The following is a 19632-nucleotide window of genomic DNA, read 5'->3' on the forward strand; positions in this document are numbered from 1 at the left end:
AGGCGGTCCTCGCGTGCGTCTCCGGTTCTTTGGAGGCGCTGGCAGCTGCGGCCGATAAGGTGCATGAGGTGCACGCGCGTCCGACGATAGCGGCTGTCCAGCAGTCTTCAGATGAAGTTGGCGAGCTGAAGCGTAAAATTGCCGCTCTTGTGGCCAGCAAGGCAGAGATGGACGCTCAGCGTTCAGGCGGCAGGTCGCGAGCTCGCTCGCGGTCTACTCTTCGAAAAGGGCGATCGGGTAGCAGGTCGTCAGGACAACCTATGGACTGCATTTGTTGGTACCATCTAAGATTCGGCGAAAAAGCTACGAGATGTACGCTCTAAAAAAACTAGATCCGCGGGGGGTCTGGCGATGGCCACTCAGAACGCAGCGCCACGTCGCCTAACAATTTATGATCATCTCATCAGGCGCAGTTATCTTGTAGATACTGGTGTGGAGGTTTCGGTTCTTCCCGTACCCCGGCACCATCGGCTATTCCCTCAACCTTTGAAACTTGGGGCGGCAAATTCCTCACGTATTAACACCTACGGGTGAGTCTTGGCTTGCGTAGGACGTTCCCGTGGCGATTCATCCTGGCGTATGTCAGCTTCCCCATTTTAGGCGCAGACTTCTTGTGTCACTATGGGTTGCTAGTGGACTTGCAGAACAGTTCCCTTATATATTCCACAATTAAACTTAATTATTCAGGCCGAATCTCATCCCACCCCAACAACAATCTTTCCGTACTTTTGGAGGGCATTACTGACTCTCGTGTTCGGGCGCTCTTCTAAAAATTCAGCCAGATTACTACCGAATGTAGTCTCTCTAAACCAGTGAAGCACAATATGCAGCACCACATTAACACTACTGGTTCCCCTATTTTCTCGAAGGTGCGTCCCCTACCACCCCAGAAGCTGGCTTTTGCACGGAAAGAATTCGAACAACTTATGCAACAGGGTATCTGCAGACCTTCGGACAGCTGTTGGTCTTCCCCACTTCATATGGTCCCTAAGCCAAATGGTGCCCCTGTGGGAATTATAGAACGCATAGATTGTTCCTGACCGATATGCCAATTCGACTCATCCACGACTTTGCGCATCATCTCGCATCTTTTCGACCTTGGATTTAACCAAGGCGTATCACCAAATCCCTGTAGGTGAATAAAATCTGGCAGCCTTCTCCAGACATTGAAACCCGGCTCAACGGAACTATAGCACCTACAATCGAGAACTGCTCGACGCGTACTTGAGCATTAAGTACTTCCACTTCTCCCTAGAAAGCAGGCCCTTCACAGTGTCCACGGACCATAAGCCTCTCACGTATGCTTTGAAACAGAAGCCCGACAAAGCGTTTTCTCGTCAGCGTCGACACCTGAGCTTTATAAGCCAGTTCACGGCCGACATACAGCACGTGTCCGGAAAGGACAACATAGTTGCTGACGCTGTCACGTGTCTCTGAGGTTAACATCCCCCGCCTCAGTCGACTTCTCGACTATCGCCAAGGCGCAGGAGGACGACGCGGTACTTCAGAGCCTCAAATCCAAACCCAAATACAAATTTTGTGGGAGTTGCCCATCTTCGGCTCGAACTTCTCTTTCTGCTGCGAATACTCGGGAAAGGGACCTCGGCCATACATTCCGGCCACCTTTCGCAAGGAAGTGTTCCACGTGGTTCACGACTTAGCGCATCCAGTCATCAGGACGACAAATCGGTTAGTTACCGAGAAATACTTCTGGCCCTCCATGGATAAGGACATCAACTTCTGTGCCAGAGAGTGCATCGCATGCCAGAAGTGTAAGGTCACATGTTAGAAAAGGAGTGGACTCATTTCTCCGCTCTACCAAGTGGTTCCACACCATACACCTCGACATGGTAGGCCCTTTGCGAGACTCACACGGTTTACGCGGTGGCCTGAGGCAATACCTGTGAAGGACATTACGGCGAAATCTTGTGCCGAAGTGGATCCCACGCTTCGGTGTCCCTGCAGAAATCATCACTGGGATTTAAACGCCAGCGAACTACGGGATAACACCCGGAATCCAATGGGATGCTAGAACGTTGGCACCGGACGCTGAAAGCCGTCATTATGGCTCGCGACGATCCGTCCTGGACTCAGGTCGTGCCTCTCGTCCTACTTGGCCTCCGAACAACCCGCCGAGAGGAATTTCCTGCCAGCCCCGCAGAGCTGGTATAAGGGGAGAACCCAAGGCTCCTAAGTGATCCGGTCTTCGACAAGAGATCGGGTCTCACAGATTCGGGATTGCTGCGCCTGCTGAAAGACAAGCGCTCCCAAGGAGCTGGACAGGTGCACGCACGTCCTGATCAGGACGGATGCTGTTCGGAAGCCGCTGCAGCCTCCATACGAAGGCCCGTACCGTGTTCTCGAGCGGGGAGAGCATTTCTTCCAGCTGGTGGTGGACGCCCTAACATTTTTCCGAAGATTGTCACTCGATCCGATCCACTACCAGGTTTGGAGGAGATCGCACTATTATTAACAAACTTACAGCAGATCAAAGTTGTCGCTTCAGTGTAAATTCTAAGACTTTGAATATCAGTATTACACTATTCTGACATAATATTCAGAATTTCAGTAACAGATGAGGCAAGGTAACAGAAAAACAGAACTTAAGTGGAGTCATCAGGAGCGCCACACGATGGTAATTCTGGGAAGTTTCTAATTGGTATCAACATAGTGAAGGAAATGCTCTTTCAGGTGATTAGGAACCACATCTGCCGCGACTAAAAGTCAATTTTGCACAGCGTGGAGGTGGACACAACGATAAGGGAGGACATTTCTACAATAAGAGGGATTCGAGGCTCAGTAGTTGGGTCGGGACCTTCCTGGTGACTCTAACGGGAAGCTTGACTTGATGTATATCGCGGACACATGGCACTACTATTCTGGAGATAGCGATAATTGATTTGCTAACGAAGGTTGTAGTCACGAAACGTATTTAAGTGGAATTTTTAAACAAGACTGGCGAATAGACGCGGCTAGAAACATAAGATGGTTGATATGCATGTAAGGGGTCGTAGGAAGTTAGGAAAACGGGCTAGAGACGGTACCAGCGAGCCTCTTGGACCACAGCAAGTCCCGAAGAAGAAAAAAGCCTCTTCACCAAAGAAGGCGGAGCCGGCGAGAGTACCGGCGAAAGTCGCTAATCTCACGATTGCAGCCACAGCACCTACAAAAGTGGAAGAAACCAACGCCCGGAGGCCCGAACTATGGACTAAGGTGAGCAACCAAGAGGAAAAAGGACAAAAAGAAGCTCCGCCCGGAAATAATGATTATTTTCAAAAAGGGAAATATGTCCTATGCCGACATCCTCCGAAAGGTGAAGTCAGACCCGGAATTGAAGGATTTGGGGGATAGTGTGAGCCGTATCAGGCGAACACAGAGAGGGGATCTGATGCTGGAGTTAAGTAAATCCGCCGACAAGTCGGCCGATAACTTCCGCGGGAAGGTGGAAAGTGTACTTGGAGAGGAAGCTGAGGTAAGAGCTCCTCACGGGAGGACATCTGTGCTGCGCTAAAGCAGCAGTTCAACCTTGGCGACATAGACCAGAGTGCCATAAAAAGGATGAAGGCATATGGTGACACACAGACCGCTATTATTAGTTTGCCGGCGGAATCAGCTATTAAGTTAATTACCGCGGGCAAGGTAAGAGTAGGTTGGGTCGTGTGCAGGCTCAGGGAGCAAATATCTCTAAAGAGATGCTTCAGATGCCTCGATTTCGGCCATTTTGCGGCGGCATGCACTAGCCAGCATGATAGGTCGAGGAGTTGCAGGAAGTGTGGGGAAGAGGGCCACCTCATCAAAGATTGCACCGGAGATCCACGGTGTATGTTATGTAGTGGGAAAGAGGGCGTGGACGGCCGGCATATTGCGGGAAGCAGCAGATGTCCGGTATATAGGAGGGAGCTGAACCGCACAGGCAAATGAAATTGATACAAATCAATCTCAATCACTGTGAGGCAGTTCAGGACCTGCTCTCGCAATCCATTCGAGAGTCGAATGTCGATGTCGCGGTTATTTGCGAGCCTTACAGAAACTACGGCGGTGCGACTTGGGCGGTGGATGCGTCTGGCAACGCCGCAAACTGGGCGTGCGGAAGACAGGCCATTCAGGAAGTCATGGCCCCCCCGGCAGCCGGTTTTATAAGGACGAAGGTCAACGGTGTCCATATTTACAGCTGCTACGCTCCTCCTAGTGCAACCTTAGCACAATATGAGGAGATGTTAGACAGTCTGGTGTTGGACGCTAGAGACCGCAGCCCTAAAATCATTGCGGGCGATTTCAACGCGTGGGCCCTGGCGTGGGGAAGCCGATTGACGAACACCAGAGGTCAAATTCTGTTGGAATCATTTGCGGAGCTGAACATCGTGCTGGCCAACGTTGGATGCGTGCCTACCTTTCGAGGAAGAGGGTCGGGTTCGATCGTTGATCTGACATTTGTTAGCACTTCACTGGTGAGGGAGATGGCTTGGCAAGTGAGTGAGCACTACCCCCACAGTGACCACCAGGCCATCTTCCTCCGCATTGGGAACCGGGGAAGTAGTCAACGACGCTCTGGAGGTGGAAAGGCTAAGGCGGTTGGCTGGTCTATCGGAGCTTTCGACGAGGACACATTCCTGGCCGCATTGGAGGGAGCCCATGATCCGGATGGAACAGCGGTGGGAAGGGTCACACAGCTGTCTCAGCGTGTAACCGAAGCATGCGACGTTACGATGCTACGACGACGTTTGCACCACGGCAAGAGGCCAAACTACTGGTGGAACACGGAGATCGCTGCCTTGAGATCCTCTTGTCTCCGAGCTAGGAGACTTTCCCACAGGACAAGGGGAAGGCCGGAGCACCAGGAGCGTGAGGAGGAATACAGGGATTTGCGAAGCAACCTTAAGAAGGCCATTCGGAGAAGCAAGCGGGAATGCTACCAGAAGCTCTGCATGGAGGCTAATACGAATCCGTGGGGTACAGCCTACCAAGTTGTAATGAAGAAGATCCGCGGGCGAAAATCACCTCAGGTGACATGCCTACGGCTCTTGTTGCAAATAATTACAACTCTTTTCCCGCAGCAGGAGCAGGACGAAAGAGAACCCCAACTGGCAGTTCAGCAGGACGTCTTCTCGATCCCTGATGTTACCGAAGAGGAACTTTGGGAAATCTGCAGACGTATTGGGGACAGCAAGGCTCCGGGATTGGACGGAATTCCGAACAGGGCTCTGAAAGTGGCGGTCAAGGCCAGACCAAGGTGGTTCGCAAGCACATTCGAATCGTGCATGGCGGAAGGAGTGTTTCCCGGCCAGTGGAAGAGGCAGAAGCTGGTCTTGCTACCAAAGCCCCGAAAACCACCCGGCGTGCCCTCTTCATATCGCCCTATTTGTCTCTTAGACACCATGGGGAAGATATTGGAGAGGGTGATATACAACAGGCTGCTCCCGTTCATCGAGCTTGCGGGTGGTCTTTCAGAGCGGCAATATGGGTTTCGGCGAGTCCGTTTTACGGTCGATACAGTAGCAAAGGTCGTGGAATTGGCTCGAAATGCAATGGCCATGGGCAAATGCTGTGCTCTGGTGACGCTGAACGTCAAAAATGCTTTTAACTCAGCCAACTGGAGCTGGATTAAGGGCGCTTTGGCCAAACTGGGTGTTCCTAGCTACTTGGATCGGCTCATCGAGAGTTACTTTTCGGACAGACTTCTCTGGTACGAGACGGACGACGGGCCGAAGGAGTACATTGTCACAGCAGGTGTGCCTCAAGGTTCTCGCTGCTGTGGAACATAATGTACGACGGAGTGCTTGGCCTTCGCGTGCCGGAGGAGACAACGCTAATTGGTTTTGCGGACGACCTGGCGGTAGTTGCAATTGCAAAGCATCCCGAGGACGTGGAGCTTTATGCAAATGAAGCCATTCATACCATCAAGTCATGGTTACGAATGGCCAAGCTGGACCTGGCGGTCGAAAAGACGGAGGCGGTCCTCATTACCAACCGTAAGAAGAACAACACGGTTACCATCCAGGTTGGTAATCGTGAGGTCGTCTCAAAATCGGTTGTCAAATACCGGGGGGTGATGATCGATGCCAAGCTGTTTCAAGGGACACTTGGATTATGTGCGAGAGAAGGCAGCAAATGCCAGCTCATCCCTTGCAAGGATGATGCCTAACGTGGGAGGGCCGAAGTATAGTCGCAGGCTACTCATCGCGGGGGTGGTGAGGTCGATCCTGCTATACGCGGCCCCTGTCTGGGCGGGAGCGTTGAACCACGCTGTCAACCGGAGGAAAATATGTTCGGCATACCGGCCAATTGCGCTAAGGGTGTGCAGCGCATTTAGGACGGCGTCGACGGAGGCAGTGTGTGTTATCGCAGGAATGATCCCTATAGATCTGCTAGCGAGCGAGGCACACTGGCTCTACGAAAAACGGAAGGCAAATCCAGCCGAGGTGAATGCGGATTTCCGAAAAGCCATCAGGAGAGAGTTGTGTGGCAAGTGGCAACAACGATGGGATAACTCCGACAAGGGCAGGTGGACCCATACATTGATCCCGTGTATCGAGAAATGAGTCAACCGAAAGCACGGAGAATTGAATTACCACCTGACACAGTTCCTTACGGGACAGGGTGGCTATAGGAAGTACTTGCATCGCTTCGAGTTGGACGAGTCTCCCAACTGTCCTGAATGCGGTGCTACACTCGAGGACTCGGAGCACGTTATGTTCCATTGTCCCAGATTTCTGCAGCAAAAAAGGAGGTTGAACAGGATCTTAGGGATGGACATGGAGCCCTTCAACCTGGTGGAAGAGATGTTGAAGTCGGAGGAAAACTGGATGGCAGTAAATGAGGCAGTAGCCGTGGTGCAGACAAAACTCCTGGGAGTTGGATCGAGCTCGGAAGGCGGCGCGACGGAGACGTGACATGGACGAGCTGGTATAGCGAACCAGAGCCTCCCCCGCGAAATAATACTTCACGGTGGTCCCGCGGGGAGGGGTGGAAGAGTGGGGGTGGTTTTAGTGGGTGTGAATCCCACACACTGCTGCAACCTGGCGCAGCAGCGTCTTTCTAAGATTTCCACCAAAGGGGTCGTAGGATGGTTGTATAGTTCCATGGCAGGTGACGATCGATGACAGAATGAGCTTTGAAGCGCAGTGGGTACGGATAAGCTCATTCTTTCCAAGGATGTTTTCCATATCGCGGGACCATCGCAGACTATTCGTGGTCGGGGTAGCGCGGCTAATTCTGCTATTTGCAACTCGTGTCTTAATGGGAGTCAAGAGGGAGTTAGTTTAGCGCACTATTTGCCCTTAGAGTGTGTCGTGTGCTTAGGAGGGTATCCCCTAAGGTAACATGCATCATCGCAGGAGTAATCCGTTTAAGTAGGTGAGGCACACCCAACACGAGAAGGTAACATAATCCACCTAAATTGAATATTAGACGATGTCGGGAAGGTTTAACTTACTCAGACACGTCTGCTCCATATCAATGACCTCCTTGCTCTACTGTATGGTAACAGTACATGGTGAACCCCATTTGCACTCGAGACACATATGATCTGGGAAAGCTTCGTGTACAGTTTGCTATTGGGGGCTCTAGCCCCACACAACTTCTATTGGAGAGCTACGCCGGCAGGAAGGTCGGATGCATGTGGAGGCGTTAAATAATAGAGGGAAAGCCATGTCTACCTTACACATTGAGAGAATGTGACTACTCTGTTGCTTGGTGTTACTTAAGCAGGAAGAGGAATTCGCTATAAAATTACATGACGCATAACAGAACACTTAGGCGGATCAAGATCCAAATCCTCATGTAAAATCTTTTTTACCCTAAAATTTACCTCATACCCATCATTACTTTCCCATTACGAATCAAAGTACTCACCGCAACCGATGATATGCTTGAAAAACTCGGTGCTCCCCTCGCATGTAAAAGGACATTTCAGGCACTTCAGCACGGAATTATGGCCTGTCGTGCGTTGTCCACTACTTTGGGACGTCCCTTGCGCCGGTTCACAATTAGAACTCTTATGAGAATTACTGCCAGAAGGATCCATAACGATTTATTGTCTGAATTTTGAAAAAAAATCACAATGTCGGCGAACGATACCGGGAAATTCGTATTTGCCGCTAAGCGGGTTGTTTACTGTTACCGGCAGATTGTCAGTTTGGCCTTGATAGGTCGAATTGGGTCGAATTTTTCTCCATATCTTCTTCTTTATTCATTACTTGAAAGGAGTTGAGCTATAAAAGGTAGTTGCATAAATCGCGACGCGATGTAACGAATTTTGCTTTTGCTTTTTGCTCGGAAATATTAGTCTTGAGCAAGTTAAGGAAGTGTGTAATTTGTGAAATCTTTATTTGTAATATTTGGAGATTCTATGAAGAATTCTCCCATTACAAGCATTGCATAAAATAACGAAGCCATAGTGCATCGCCGCCTGACAAAAATGTTAAGGTAAGATTTTGGTCCTGATTATATAGAAGTAGTACGCAATGGATAAATGATAATTACAAAAAGCTTCTGTGGAATTTCTTAAAATCCTTGAAGTAAAAATTCACAAGCGGCAAACCCCGTCAATGGGTAAAAGGTCCAAAAGTCAAGCTGAAATAGGCGTGAAGCCCGTGAAACTCAAACGAAGCTTGGTTATTTTAATGAACATGAGAAGCCCATATTCTGATTAGTGAGAATACATAGTTATTAAAAAAACTCCATAGCGTTTTTCTCAAATAACCAGCTTTTTAGCTTCTCTAGAACTTCCGTCCATTTTCTATAGTTGCTTCAATAGTTTATTCAGTAACACCAGTCTCGTTGCAAGAGGGAAGGGGTGGGGGGAATCATCTCGTTGGCCAGGAATAGAGAAACTTTAACAAAACAATTAACGGAAAGACAATTCGAAAATGAACTTGGTACTAACTTCTCCATTGCGAGTGAAGTTGAAGCTCCGATACATGCGAGGTCCTTGAAAGTTCAACATATTATGCGCCGTGACAAAAGGGAATTTGTTATTGCATTGGTCAGGGAAGCAGAAGCTGTCGCAAATAGCAATGGTTTGTGAACATTAAATTGTTCAATGTTCCTGCGAGTAACGTTAAATGTCGACTGCTCATTCATGATTATGACCAGCTGAAGAGCTCCACCCCCCTCCCCCCATCCTCAAAGCAAAGGATAGTTTCAGCGAGGAATTCAACTCGGCTGCTGCAAGTCAAAACGGACCTGTTTCACCGTGCCCCGACGTTAAGGCCATAATGATGTCGCCCTCATAAGGTGCCTACAGCGGTTTCCGCGGATATTCCGTTCTAATTAGGACACGCATACACGATTCGAGATCCCTGAGTATGCCAGCCAAGGTTTGCGCGTGGTTGGCGGGTGGTGGCGGCTTCAGCTTTGGCATTACGTCCTTAAACAGACGCAACAGACGGGTAGAGTCTCGATCTGATGTCGAGAACAGCGTCGCTGGGGAGTCTCGGGTTCTCTCCGTGTATCAGGTTCACGGAACTTGTAGCAAAATCACGAAAAATTCGGCTGCCCGGAGGCCAAATAAAACGAGTGGTAGGACCTGGGTTGTCTTTGGCTATTATAGCGGCCTCCCGCGTCCTGTACCACCGTTCGAGCGTCCCATTGTGCTGCGAGTGGTACGCGGTTGTCCAAGCGTTTAAAGCCAAGGAGTTTGTCCAACTTTGAGAAAATGGAGGACTCAAACTGCACTCTCTGGGCGGTGACTATAATACCGGCTCATCAAATCGTGGAATCTATTCTCGACAGAGAGCATCTGCATAGGATTGTACAGTAATGTCTTTCAGAGGTATCGCCTCAGGCCACTGCGTGAACCTATCGATGATTGTGAAACCGTACAAGGCTCGGAAAAGGCCAATAATGTCAAGGTGGATTGTGTGGAAACGCTTGGTGGACCGAGTAATGCCTGGGCGCGGCAGACCGGGAACGGCATGAATTACTTCCCTTCGGAAATCGACGGGAATATATGGCCTTGTTCTCTTGTCTGCTCTCACGTAGAATATGTATTTGTATGTATTTGGAGTTGGTCCTCAAGCTCTGAAGAACTGTGTTGTCCTTCTGCGTCTCGGTGATTGCCGAAAATGGACGGTGGCGGTGACCTTAACCTCTGGAACATGTGACAAAGCGTCAACAACAGTGTTATCCTTTCCAGACACGTGTTCAATGTCGGAAGTGAACTAATTGATGTAACTCAAGTTCCGAAGTTGGCAAGGGGACGCTTTGTCGGACTTTTGTTTCAAAGCAAAAGTGAGTGGCTTATTACGGTTCCGTTGAGTGGGATTGAGTTGTTTGGAGAGAAGAAGCTCGATGTAGCACATACGGCAATGTCTGAGATTTCGACGAATACGGTTAGGGGTGCATTTTGCTGAGGGAATGTAAGAAGTATAGCATCCACCAGCTGTGGCTTGGTGGTTTCAAACGCCTAGACAGCCTCTGGGAATCACACGATCAGCCTTTGGTTTTCGGCCCAGACAAGAAGGCGTTAAGGATCGATTGATTGTGGGCGGCCTTGCGCAAGAAACGACGATAGAAGTTTAACATGCTCAAGAATCTTCTCAGATCCCTAACCGTTTTCGGAAGCAGGATTGACTCCGGTTGGATGCCTTCAGGGGTAATCAGGTGGCCGAAGAATCCCACCTGCGATTGCGAGAATTTCCACTTCTAAACGTTAAGTACTAGACCGGCCTCAAAGAGACGTTGAAAAGGGCATTCGAGGTATTCTAAATGCTCGGGGTCAGGGGAAGCCGCGACCAAATATACGAAACAGACGTAGAGATTTCGTAGCGCAGAGCGAATGAATCTCTGAAAAGTTTGCGCCGCGTTACACAGCCAAAAAGTCTTCTTAGTAAACTCGAAAGGTTTGCATATAGCCGTTTTCGGGAGCTATAGGGATCTAATGGCATATCTTGACTAAGTCTAAGGTCTAGAAAATACGGCACTTTGCGATAGAGTGCACAAAATTGTGGATGAGTGGGATGGAGTATCTGTCTGGAATCATCTGAGCATTTAGAGGTCTGTAATTGCGACAAGGTCTCCATTCACCATTGGATTTAAAGACCATGTGAAATGGCGAAGACAAACCACTATTTGAGGTTCTGCGTCGGCAACGTCTTCAAAAACGATGAAAAGAGTGCTGGATGAGCAGGCTAAAGCGTATGCCAGGTCCACTATAGACCCCAGGCCCCTTTCCCGGAGGGTGTACGGGGCTCCAACATTCGCCAGTACCAGCTCTAGCTCTGCGAACGCTTCGAGGAGAACATGTCCCCCTACATTAGTTGTCCGGCTGCCCACTCAAGAGCCCACGCATTAAAATCACCTGCTATTATGGTCAACCAATGTCCTCTTCCATCCAAAACTAGAGCGGCAAGCATCTGCTTATACTCGGTAGGTGTAGCGCTGGGTGGAACATAGCAGCTGTAGATGTGGATGCCTTTCATCTTCGCTCTGATGAAGTCCTCCTCCGTGTGCACTATTTTTCTCTCGAGGGCTTCTTCTCCATAAGTCCATAGCGCTGCTTGGACCGTTTGGACTTGGATCCAAATTCGATTTGTATCAACTTCATCTGCGATTTGTACTAAGTGCTTTTCCGTATTACAATGTGCCAATGATCCACCCTTTGCACACTAGGCAATTTGGGTAAGCTCCGCAGTCCTTGCTGATATGGCCTCCCGCTCAGAGAACAAACATGATGTCATCAGTGTTGTCAAGGCGTCTGAGGAAAGATGTAATCGTCCATTGAATTTCGTCATGTTCCCCGGATAATAAGCAGAAATAATATCGGCGACAGGATACAACCCTGACGGACTCCATTTCAAAATTCTCCGAGATTTTACCTCGGTGCAGCACGTGACATTTTACGCCATCATATGTCGCTCTGATAATAGCTATTAGAGTCTCTGCTATGTAGAGGACTGCAGATACACTCCCTGTTCACGATATCGAAAGTTTTCTCGAAATCAATGAAGAGTATGTGCAGCGACGATCTAAATTCCGCGCACTGTCCCAAAATGATTCGTAGTCTGTTGATGTAGTCGATGCAGGAGGATCCGGAGCGGAAACCAGCCTGTTCTCTATCGATCAAGCTTTCGAGATGGTTTTTGATGCGATCCAGGATTATTTTAGCTATTATTTTTCCGACGGTAGTGAGCACGCAGATACCCCTCCAATTGTTATACTCAAAACGAGTGCTCTTTTTTGGATTCTTAACAATCATCATCCACTCTCGAGGAAAGGTCTTGGATTCCCAAGATTTTCGTACGAATGAAAGAAGCAGATCTGCAGTAACTGCAGGTGCAGCGATAAATAACTCTGCGGGGAGACCGTCAAGCCCAGCGGTTTTACTTCGTTTGAGTGCATTGATGGCCGAAATGATTTCCCTTCTGCTTGGAGGAACAGCCCGTATCCACATGTTACGGTGACTAAACTTTTCATCCACAAGAGGACTTCACCGGATGTAATACCATTAAGAACCATGGTGAAGTGCTCTTTCCACCTCTTCATTTGTTCATCATCGTGAATGAGAAGTCTAGCGTAAACGTCGTTCGCAGGACCATCGAAAGATTTGCAACTACATGCAAACTTTTTCGAGATGCGATATACAGTTTTGAAATCATTGCGATCTGCGGCATCTTCCGTTTCCCTGACTAGTGCAATAGCAAATTCTCTTTTGTCATGGCGTACACTACGCTGAACTTCTTGGGATTTCGCTTGGTATCGGAGTTCGAGCACGTCACGTCCGCCATCACTCGTAGTGGTGAATAGAGCCTTCAACCTCCTCCGTTCATCGATCCGTTTCCCCTACCCTGCAACCAGCCACATCTTATGACGCTCTTTTGGGACGTGGCTGACGACTTACGCAGCACCCGAAAAAAAAAAGCATTTTTGATGGCGGCCCAATGCTCATATTCTCTGGTGGATTATTCAATAGATTTGCCGCTCGATCAGCGTCACAGCTCCCTAGCCCTGCGAGAAGTGGCATACGCAACACGCAAACGACCATCAGATGGTGATCCCTTTCGAGGCCGATATCAGCGTCTCTCTTTTTACGCACATCCAGAATACAATTCCCAAATCTACTACTGATCGCGAGGTGGTCGATCTGATTGCCCGTACGGCGTCAATCAGTTTAAATCCAATTGACTTTATGACAGGCTCTGTGCTCGAACAATGTACCACCAATGATGACACCGTGGAAGTTGCAGAAATCCATGAACCTCCCACCATTACCGTTACGGTCGCCAAGACCGTGCTTCCCCATCACATGTCCGAGCAAGGTGTTGTCAGATCCCACCTTGGCATTCAGATCACACATCACGATCACAACGTCACCTTTAGGAAACTTCCTCTGAACCGCGTTTAATTGCTCATAGAGAACATCCTTCTCCATGACATCGGAAATCTTCGTTGGTACGTAGCATTGTACAATTGTGATCGTCCTTAACTTGAATCCAAATCTAGCAGTTAGAAGTCTGTCAGAAACTGGCTTCCGGAGCAAGAGGGCGTGCCTTGCTGTAGCCGTCAAAAGCAATCCGATATCCGTTTCGCGTCTGCTATGACTCGGCTTTCTAGAGTATAAAAGCACATTGCCGCAAGAGGGAGAGGAATACTCTCCAGAGTTTGACCATTTGACTTTGTTTAGGTCTAAAATGTTCAGTTTATATCGCTGGAATTCACGCTTAAGTTGGGGAAATTAAGAACCCTTGCTACCGTTGTCGAGGAGCATGCGCACACTCCAGAAACTTATCATAGTCCGTTTTCGATAGCCAAAGGTCGTTCACCTTAGTCCACGAACTTCTTTCCCTTTTAGTTGCCTCTTATGGCAAGCAGGGAAGGCTTTGAGTTTATTCTTAAGCCTCAACTCACAGGGCGCAGGGATATCTCGGGAATCTGAATTACTGATGCTATGAAAAATATAGTGATAGCCACCTCTTCGAAATGACCAAATCAATCTAATTTTGTTATTATTTCTATGACGAGTGCTTCCAGCAATGCACTCTAATAATACCTTTCATCGCTCTTATCTACGATAAGAATATTTTACTGAAGATAGAACTGAGCGATTTCCATGCGATACAAAGCAAAAATAAGCACCGAAAAATATACGTAATTATTCCAACTTTCATTCGTTTTGAATATTTCCGACTATGAGGTTGAAAACACTCTTCATACCCAAGTATACTGTACCATTAAGATTGGTTCCAAAACGGAAATATAAGCAATCCATCGAGGAATTAATCAGCTGATCTTACTCCTGCTTAGAATTATAGTCTGTATGACCACCTGCTGGCAAGTAAAATTATTGTTGGCCAATTTGACGACAAGGATGTTTCCATGAATTAATGGTACTCATCGAAGGTTAAAGAACAGGTGGAAGATTGAGAAAAATCGCCACGTGCAAGTGTTGACGGGAGTGGGTGAAGACAATATTTTTGTTAAAGGTCCTTTCGATATTGAATGCTAACATTCACATCGCAAACTATTGAATTTTATGAATAGTTTTGCGTGGTATTGGGTAATGATTTTACTACTTAAAGTGCTACGAAATAAAGTCAAAATATCTGGAATATATATAAATGTATTTTGATTCTATAACTACAGATTTCTCGATGGAGATTATTTCATTTTACACTTTCGGAGATTTCATTTGAAAACTTTTCCTTAGATCTCAAATTGATGAGTTCACTTCCTTTTCTTCTTTGAGAAGACTTCCGTTGCAGCCGGCATATTATGGACCCTTTGTGATATCTTGTTTACAAAATATAATCCAATTATGGAGAAAATGAAACTAAAAGAAGAATGAATCATTTGATTAGGATATCTAGAGTTTATATACGAGGCGGTCATCTCTCAGCTTACCATGTCGTTGCACAAACGCGATGCACCATGCTACATGCGAATACTGCTCCTATCAAGGAGAATAGAACTTCTGGGAAGAACTTCGCTTGGAATCCATCGCCCAAAGCGATCGATTCCAAATTGTTCAAGGCTGTTAGTGAGAAGATGAACAGCCATGAACCAAGGTAACCACCGAGAATTGTGTTGAGTTGCGAAGCAGCAAACCAGGTACGGTACAATTGCATCGTTGAGAAAATCAGTATTGAGAATACTGACGCCAGGATCATCGATATGGAGCTCGAGGCAGCTGAAATATAGAAACAAATTGATTATTAAATTCGTATTTAAATTTTTCAATCGTAGCTATAGGTTTAGGGTCGGAAGCCAGTCTACACTCACTCCCAATCCCTCTAGGATATAATTTTCGGGAACTTCAGTCTGCATATTGTAATTGCGAGACTTCACTTTTATTTTGTGTTCCAAAGGGAAAGAAACTGAATTACTTTGTTTCCTACTTGATATAGTATGAATCCAGTAATTTCGTAAATTTGAATACTTTTGAGGGAAAGTGGAGCAACCTTATAGGTTTCTAGCATGTTACTTGGGTCTCATTTTTCCTGTTTTTTTTGGAATCATTGTAATCTCTAAAATCTTCCAAGCCTAACATTGGTCATTTTCCACATTTTTGTAATTAAGAGGTCATGTTCCCTCAATCCACGTGATTTTTAACGTCTCCAGCAATTTCTTTGGCTCAAAAAGAGGAGCTTCTCTTTGGTTTTACTTGGGTACCAAGCGACCCTCATTTCAACTAGCCTTGTCTCGGCAAAAAGGAGCTCTACCGATATCGACTTACTTTCCATTACTACGTTAAAACTGAGGCAATTGGCAGTCAATTAACTAAAAAGCAAAAAACTTAAAAAAGCAACATTAAATTTCGATCGTGACGATCCAACCCCGAGTGAAGAGCAACCCTAAGCTCATCGATGGATAACCTTAATCTAGACCCCACCTACTCAAGTGGGAACCAATCTGATTGGAATTAAGTGCTTAATGGACGAGCCGAAGCAGGCCCCTTCTGCCAGCACTCCTGGCCCCGGGCTTCAATCGGCGCCATCTGCTGCAGCTAAAGTTTTGCCCATGAGTAAGCATCTGGCCATGGATAGCAAACAGCTTCCGGGTAAATCACAATCCATGGGCTGTACCAAGGTTGAGGGGGAAAGAGCGTCCGGGATACCTGCGACTAAAGTAAAATCAAAGCGGCAACGGTCCTCGGACAATTCCAACTCTTCAACACAAAAGGCAGCAAAGAGGGCTCGGCCGACAACGGATAAGTCTGTATTTGCAGCCAGTATGATGATACTAATCCGTTCGGTTACGTTACTATGCAGTGCGAACAGATTAGGAAGAAACTCCTCCTAGCTGTAAAGACTGCATCCCCGCAAGGCATTAAGATTCGGGTCGGTGGGCGTATACCGTATAATGTTATGGCTAAACTTTGTCGACGAAAACACGAAGGAATGGCTCATGCAGTACTGCTCCTCTCTCAACGGTGGATGGGAGGATGCGATCATTCAAAAAGTGTTTCCTCTGGTTACCAAAAGAAGAGCGTAATGGTGCTGATGTTTTGGAACAACTTGGTGTCCAGAATAACCTCAGTAAAACAGAAGAGAGAGCAAATAGGTCGGGAACTTTCTTTACTACCGGCGTTTCCGAGCCCGACATTAAGAAAGTTCGGAAACAAACGGACTTCCGATTTCATTACGGACTAGGGACCGTCACTTTACAAGTGTCGACTCCTTAAACATTGAAGAGGACGCGCAACTTTCGGCATCTTCATCTGAAACGGAGATGAACATGTCATATTTCGCAAACAAATTTGCAGTATTGTAAAGCAGTCGTCGGATCAATAGCTACAAGACACTTATATACCTCATACAATAACCATGGTTTGTTGGTGGGGCTAGTCAAAGGCCTAAACTTCCAACATACTGACCTGTTGTATGCCAATGGAAGCGATCGACCCCGTTCCTGCATGGTGGTCTCAAAAAACCGGAAGACAGATTGGGTGACGAATAGAACTAAGCGCCCGAGTCACGATCCTTGGGAGGCGCTTCAAATCCATTGCTGGAATTGAGAAGACAACCGAGATGATTACAACTAGCATGAGAGAAGCTTGTAAAGAAAGCAGTCTATTCAATACGCCAAAAAAGTGTAAAACATCATGGTGGAACTTGGATTTGGTAAAACAGAGGGGCATGATATGGAAAACTGAAGCGGCTCCTTGCTCAAGAACGTAGCTGGCTTATTTACGTTAACAGAGTGGGAGGTACACAGAAAGCGATGAAGAAACGGTTAATCATTTGCTTGAGAAGCACTTCCCAGGCAGCAACCAAAATCTCATCTTAAGGCCGACAGGTGCATACAGCCCTCAATCGAGAGGCTGGGATCTGACATGCAAAGTAGTATTACTGGAGCGAGTAAAATGGGTATTTGCCTCGCTCCATAGATACAAGCCTGCAGGTCCGGATGGCATCATTTTTGCGCTAAATAGAATGGATGCCCTGGGTTGAAATATTTGGAATATATACCGTGAATGCCTAGCACACGCTCATATTCTAATTAATTGGCGTGGTGTGAAGGTGATATTTACCCCCAAACCAGGGAAACCCACCTTGGTTGAATATACTTATGTAACGGCACGGCCAATGCCACATGCAAGGTAGATGTTTTGGACGTACATTTGATATCAATGGAATTTGGTTTGAAAACCGACGAATCGTAAACAAAAGCTACCAAAATAGAAACCCAATGTGCCTCAAAAAAATAACCATCTTAAAAATGCGATAATTGGGGCTGTTTGAATATGTTTTTGCATGGTCGCGAACACATTGAAATAGAATGAATTATCGCTTTGATGCTGGCATTTTAATATTGCTTCGAGTACATCGTTAGGTTGGTCATCCTAAGAGGGAAGAGGCGTTGATTTCGTTGTTTGTTGAATTCATATTTTACCCAACCAGTGTAATAATTTTTTCTATACGGGAGGCCGTGTCAACACTGAACTTTTATGAACACAAAACTATTTCTAGACAATTTTTATCTTTTGTGAGACTTTAAGTAATTGGGGTAATTGTCTTGCAATGCTTTGCTAAAAGTTCAATATTGCCGCGAGTGTACCATATTGAAAAAATTACGAAATTACTTGAGAAGAATTTGAAATTAGTTGGGAACTTGATAGACAAGTAGCTTCCACCAAACTACAATTTTTTGGTTTTCAATGTAGCGGGCCTAAGATGCATTTTCAAAAGGGTACTAATTTCAGAAAGGATATTAGACATATTCGAAGGGAGTATTTTATAAAGAATATTAGGATCAATAAGGGAGGGTGTTGAATGACGTAAACAGCACAACGCTTAATTGCCCCTCTTTATGACGAGTAATTTGCTTCGGCCTTAGCCGGATTGTCATGGAGACGCCTTGTTTGTAGAGACAATATAAAATGTTTCAAAATACAATATCCTTAGTTTGAGTTAAGAGGTAAATAAAATTCAACAGGTTCTGAAGAGTAGCTTCAATATTATCAAAAAAGTTTAGCCAGTAAAGGAATTACTTCAGAACCTGTATACCTTTATGTATCATCAACAGCGTAACAACCAATACCCGGTCTAGGCCTTCTCCAGACATCCCCGTTTTGCGTCGAGGTCCACCAATTCGATATACCAAAAGCTGTCTGGCGTCCTGGCCTAAGCCATCGCTCCTTCTAAGGTAGGGTCTGCCTCGTCTTCTTTTTCTACCATAGATATTGCAGGTATGGCAGATATACTAGTGTAAAAGTAGTCTCGTGAGATGGTGATCATTTTACGGGAGGCTACTAACTAGTTTACTAGGAATTATGTAGGCCGTTCCCTAGTATGCCAGAGTAGAATTTATAATTTAGTCTTAAAATAACTTCGTTAGTAATAGTAAGGTTCGAACGAAACTTTGAAGTATAAAACTTATACCACTCCCTACATGTAAAGGGTTCGACACACTACGTTCACCAAATTTCGTGACAATAGGTTCAGCTGCCTTCGATTAATTTTTATAATATTAAAGGCAAAGCAGCTCAGAGGTTTCCTGTCGACTGTTTTATGGAGTATATGTATCTACAGGGATTTTTCCCTGATAGTGATGCTATTTTTGCTTCAATAATTTCAGACGATGTTTCAGCTTCGTTATCTCTACGATCCAATATGTATGCCTACACGGCATAAGCACACCCATTTATTTAGGAACACAGTATGGTCAGCGAAGGGTTCTGTACGCGTAAATATTCCCCAAGTTCGTGATTCAATGAGATTAGATCTAATGCTTCGATAGTTTGAATCATTTTCTGATAAAACTCACCCATTTTAGAAAATTTTGTATACAGCCGGCTTCCAAATGTCACTCTACAACCATTTACACGTCATTTACATGAAACGTCAACTCCGAGGTGGACGTAGTTTTGTTTTTTTTATTTGGAATTCAGTTTTTCCAATGTGGTTTGAATATTTTCTTGATGTCCATTTGGTGTACTATGTGCCGTTAGATGGCAGGAAACACAGCAAATGGAATTATGTGCTTTTTGCTGAATTTAGCAGTATCTATTGGTTTCTAGAATTTTGCTTAAATTTAGGTTTGCTCGTTATGTGAGAAATATTACAACAAAATTAACAATATTTTTGACTGCGTGCATTTCTGCATCTGATGAGTTGCCTCAGCCCTGGACGAAATTGTCAATCACTGTTTTTAATAGAAGTAGTTTCCGTTTTTGACTAGAAATTGCCATTACTT

At 46.3% G+C, this 19632-nt stretch overlaps 1 protein-coding gene across 1 annotated transcript; it reads right to left on the reverse strand.

Annotated features, from left to right (window-relative positions):
- Nucleotides 1–14539: 14539 nt before the first annotated feature.
- On the reverse strand, nt 14540–19352 carry LOC119659433 (protein KRTCAP2 homolog). The gene is made up of 3 exons (XM_038067516.1): nt 19204–19352; nt 14839–15124; nt 14540–14767 (listed from the first exon to the last, which is right to left on the reverse strand). Exons 1-3 carry the CDS (start codon nt 19205–19207, stop codon nt 14662–14664), a joined length of 396 nt encoding a protein of 131 aa, XP_037923444.1. The 5' UTR covers nt 19208–19352; the 3' UTR covers nt 14540–14661.
- Nucleotides 19353–19632: the final 280 nt, after the last annotated feature.

Source organism: Hermetia illucens, chromosome 6 (genome assembly GCF_905115235.1).
Source record: "Hermetia illucens chromosome 6, iHerIll2.2.curated.20191125, whole genome shotgun sequence".
Taxonomy (NCBI): Eukaryota; Metazoa; Arthropoda; class Insecta; order Diptera; family Stratiomyidae; genus Hermetia; species Hermetia illucens.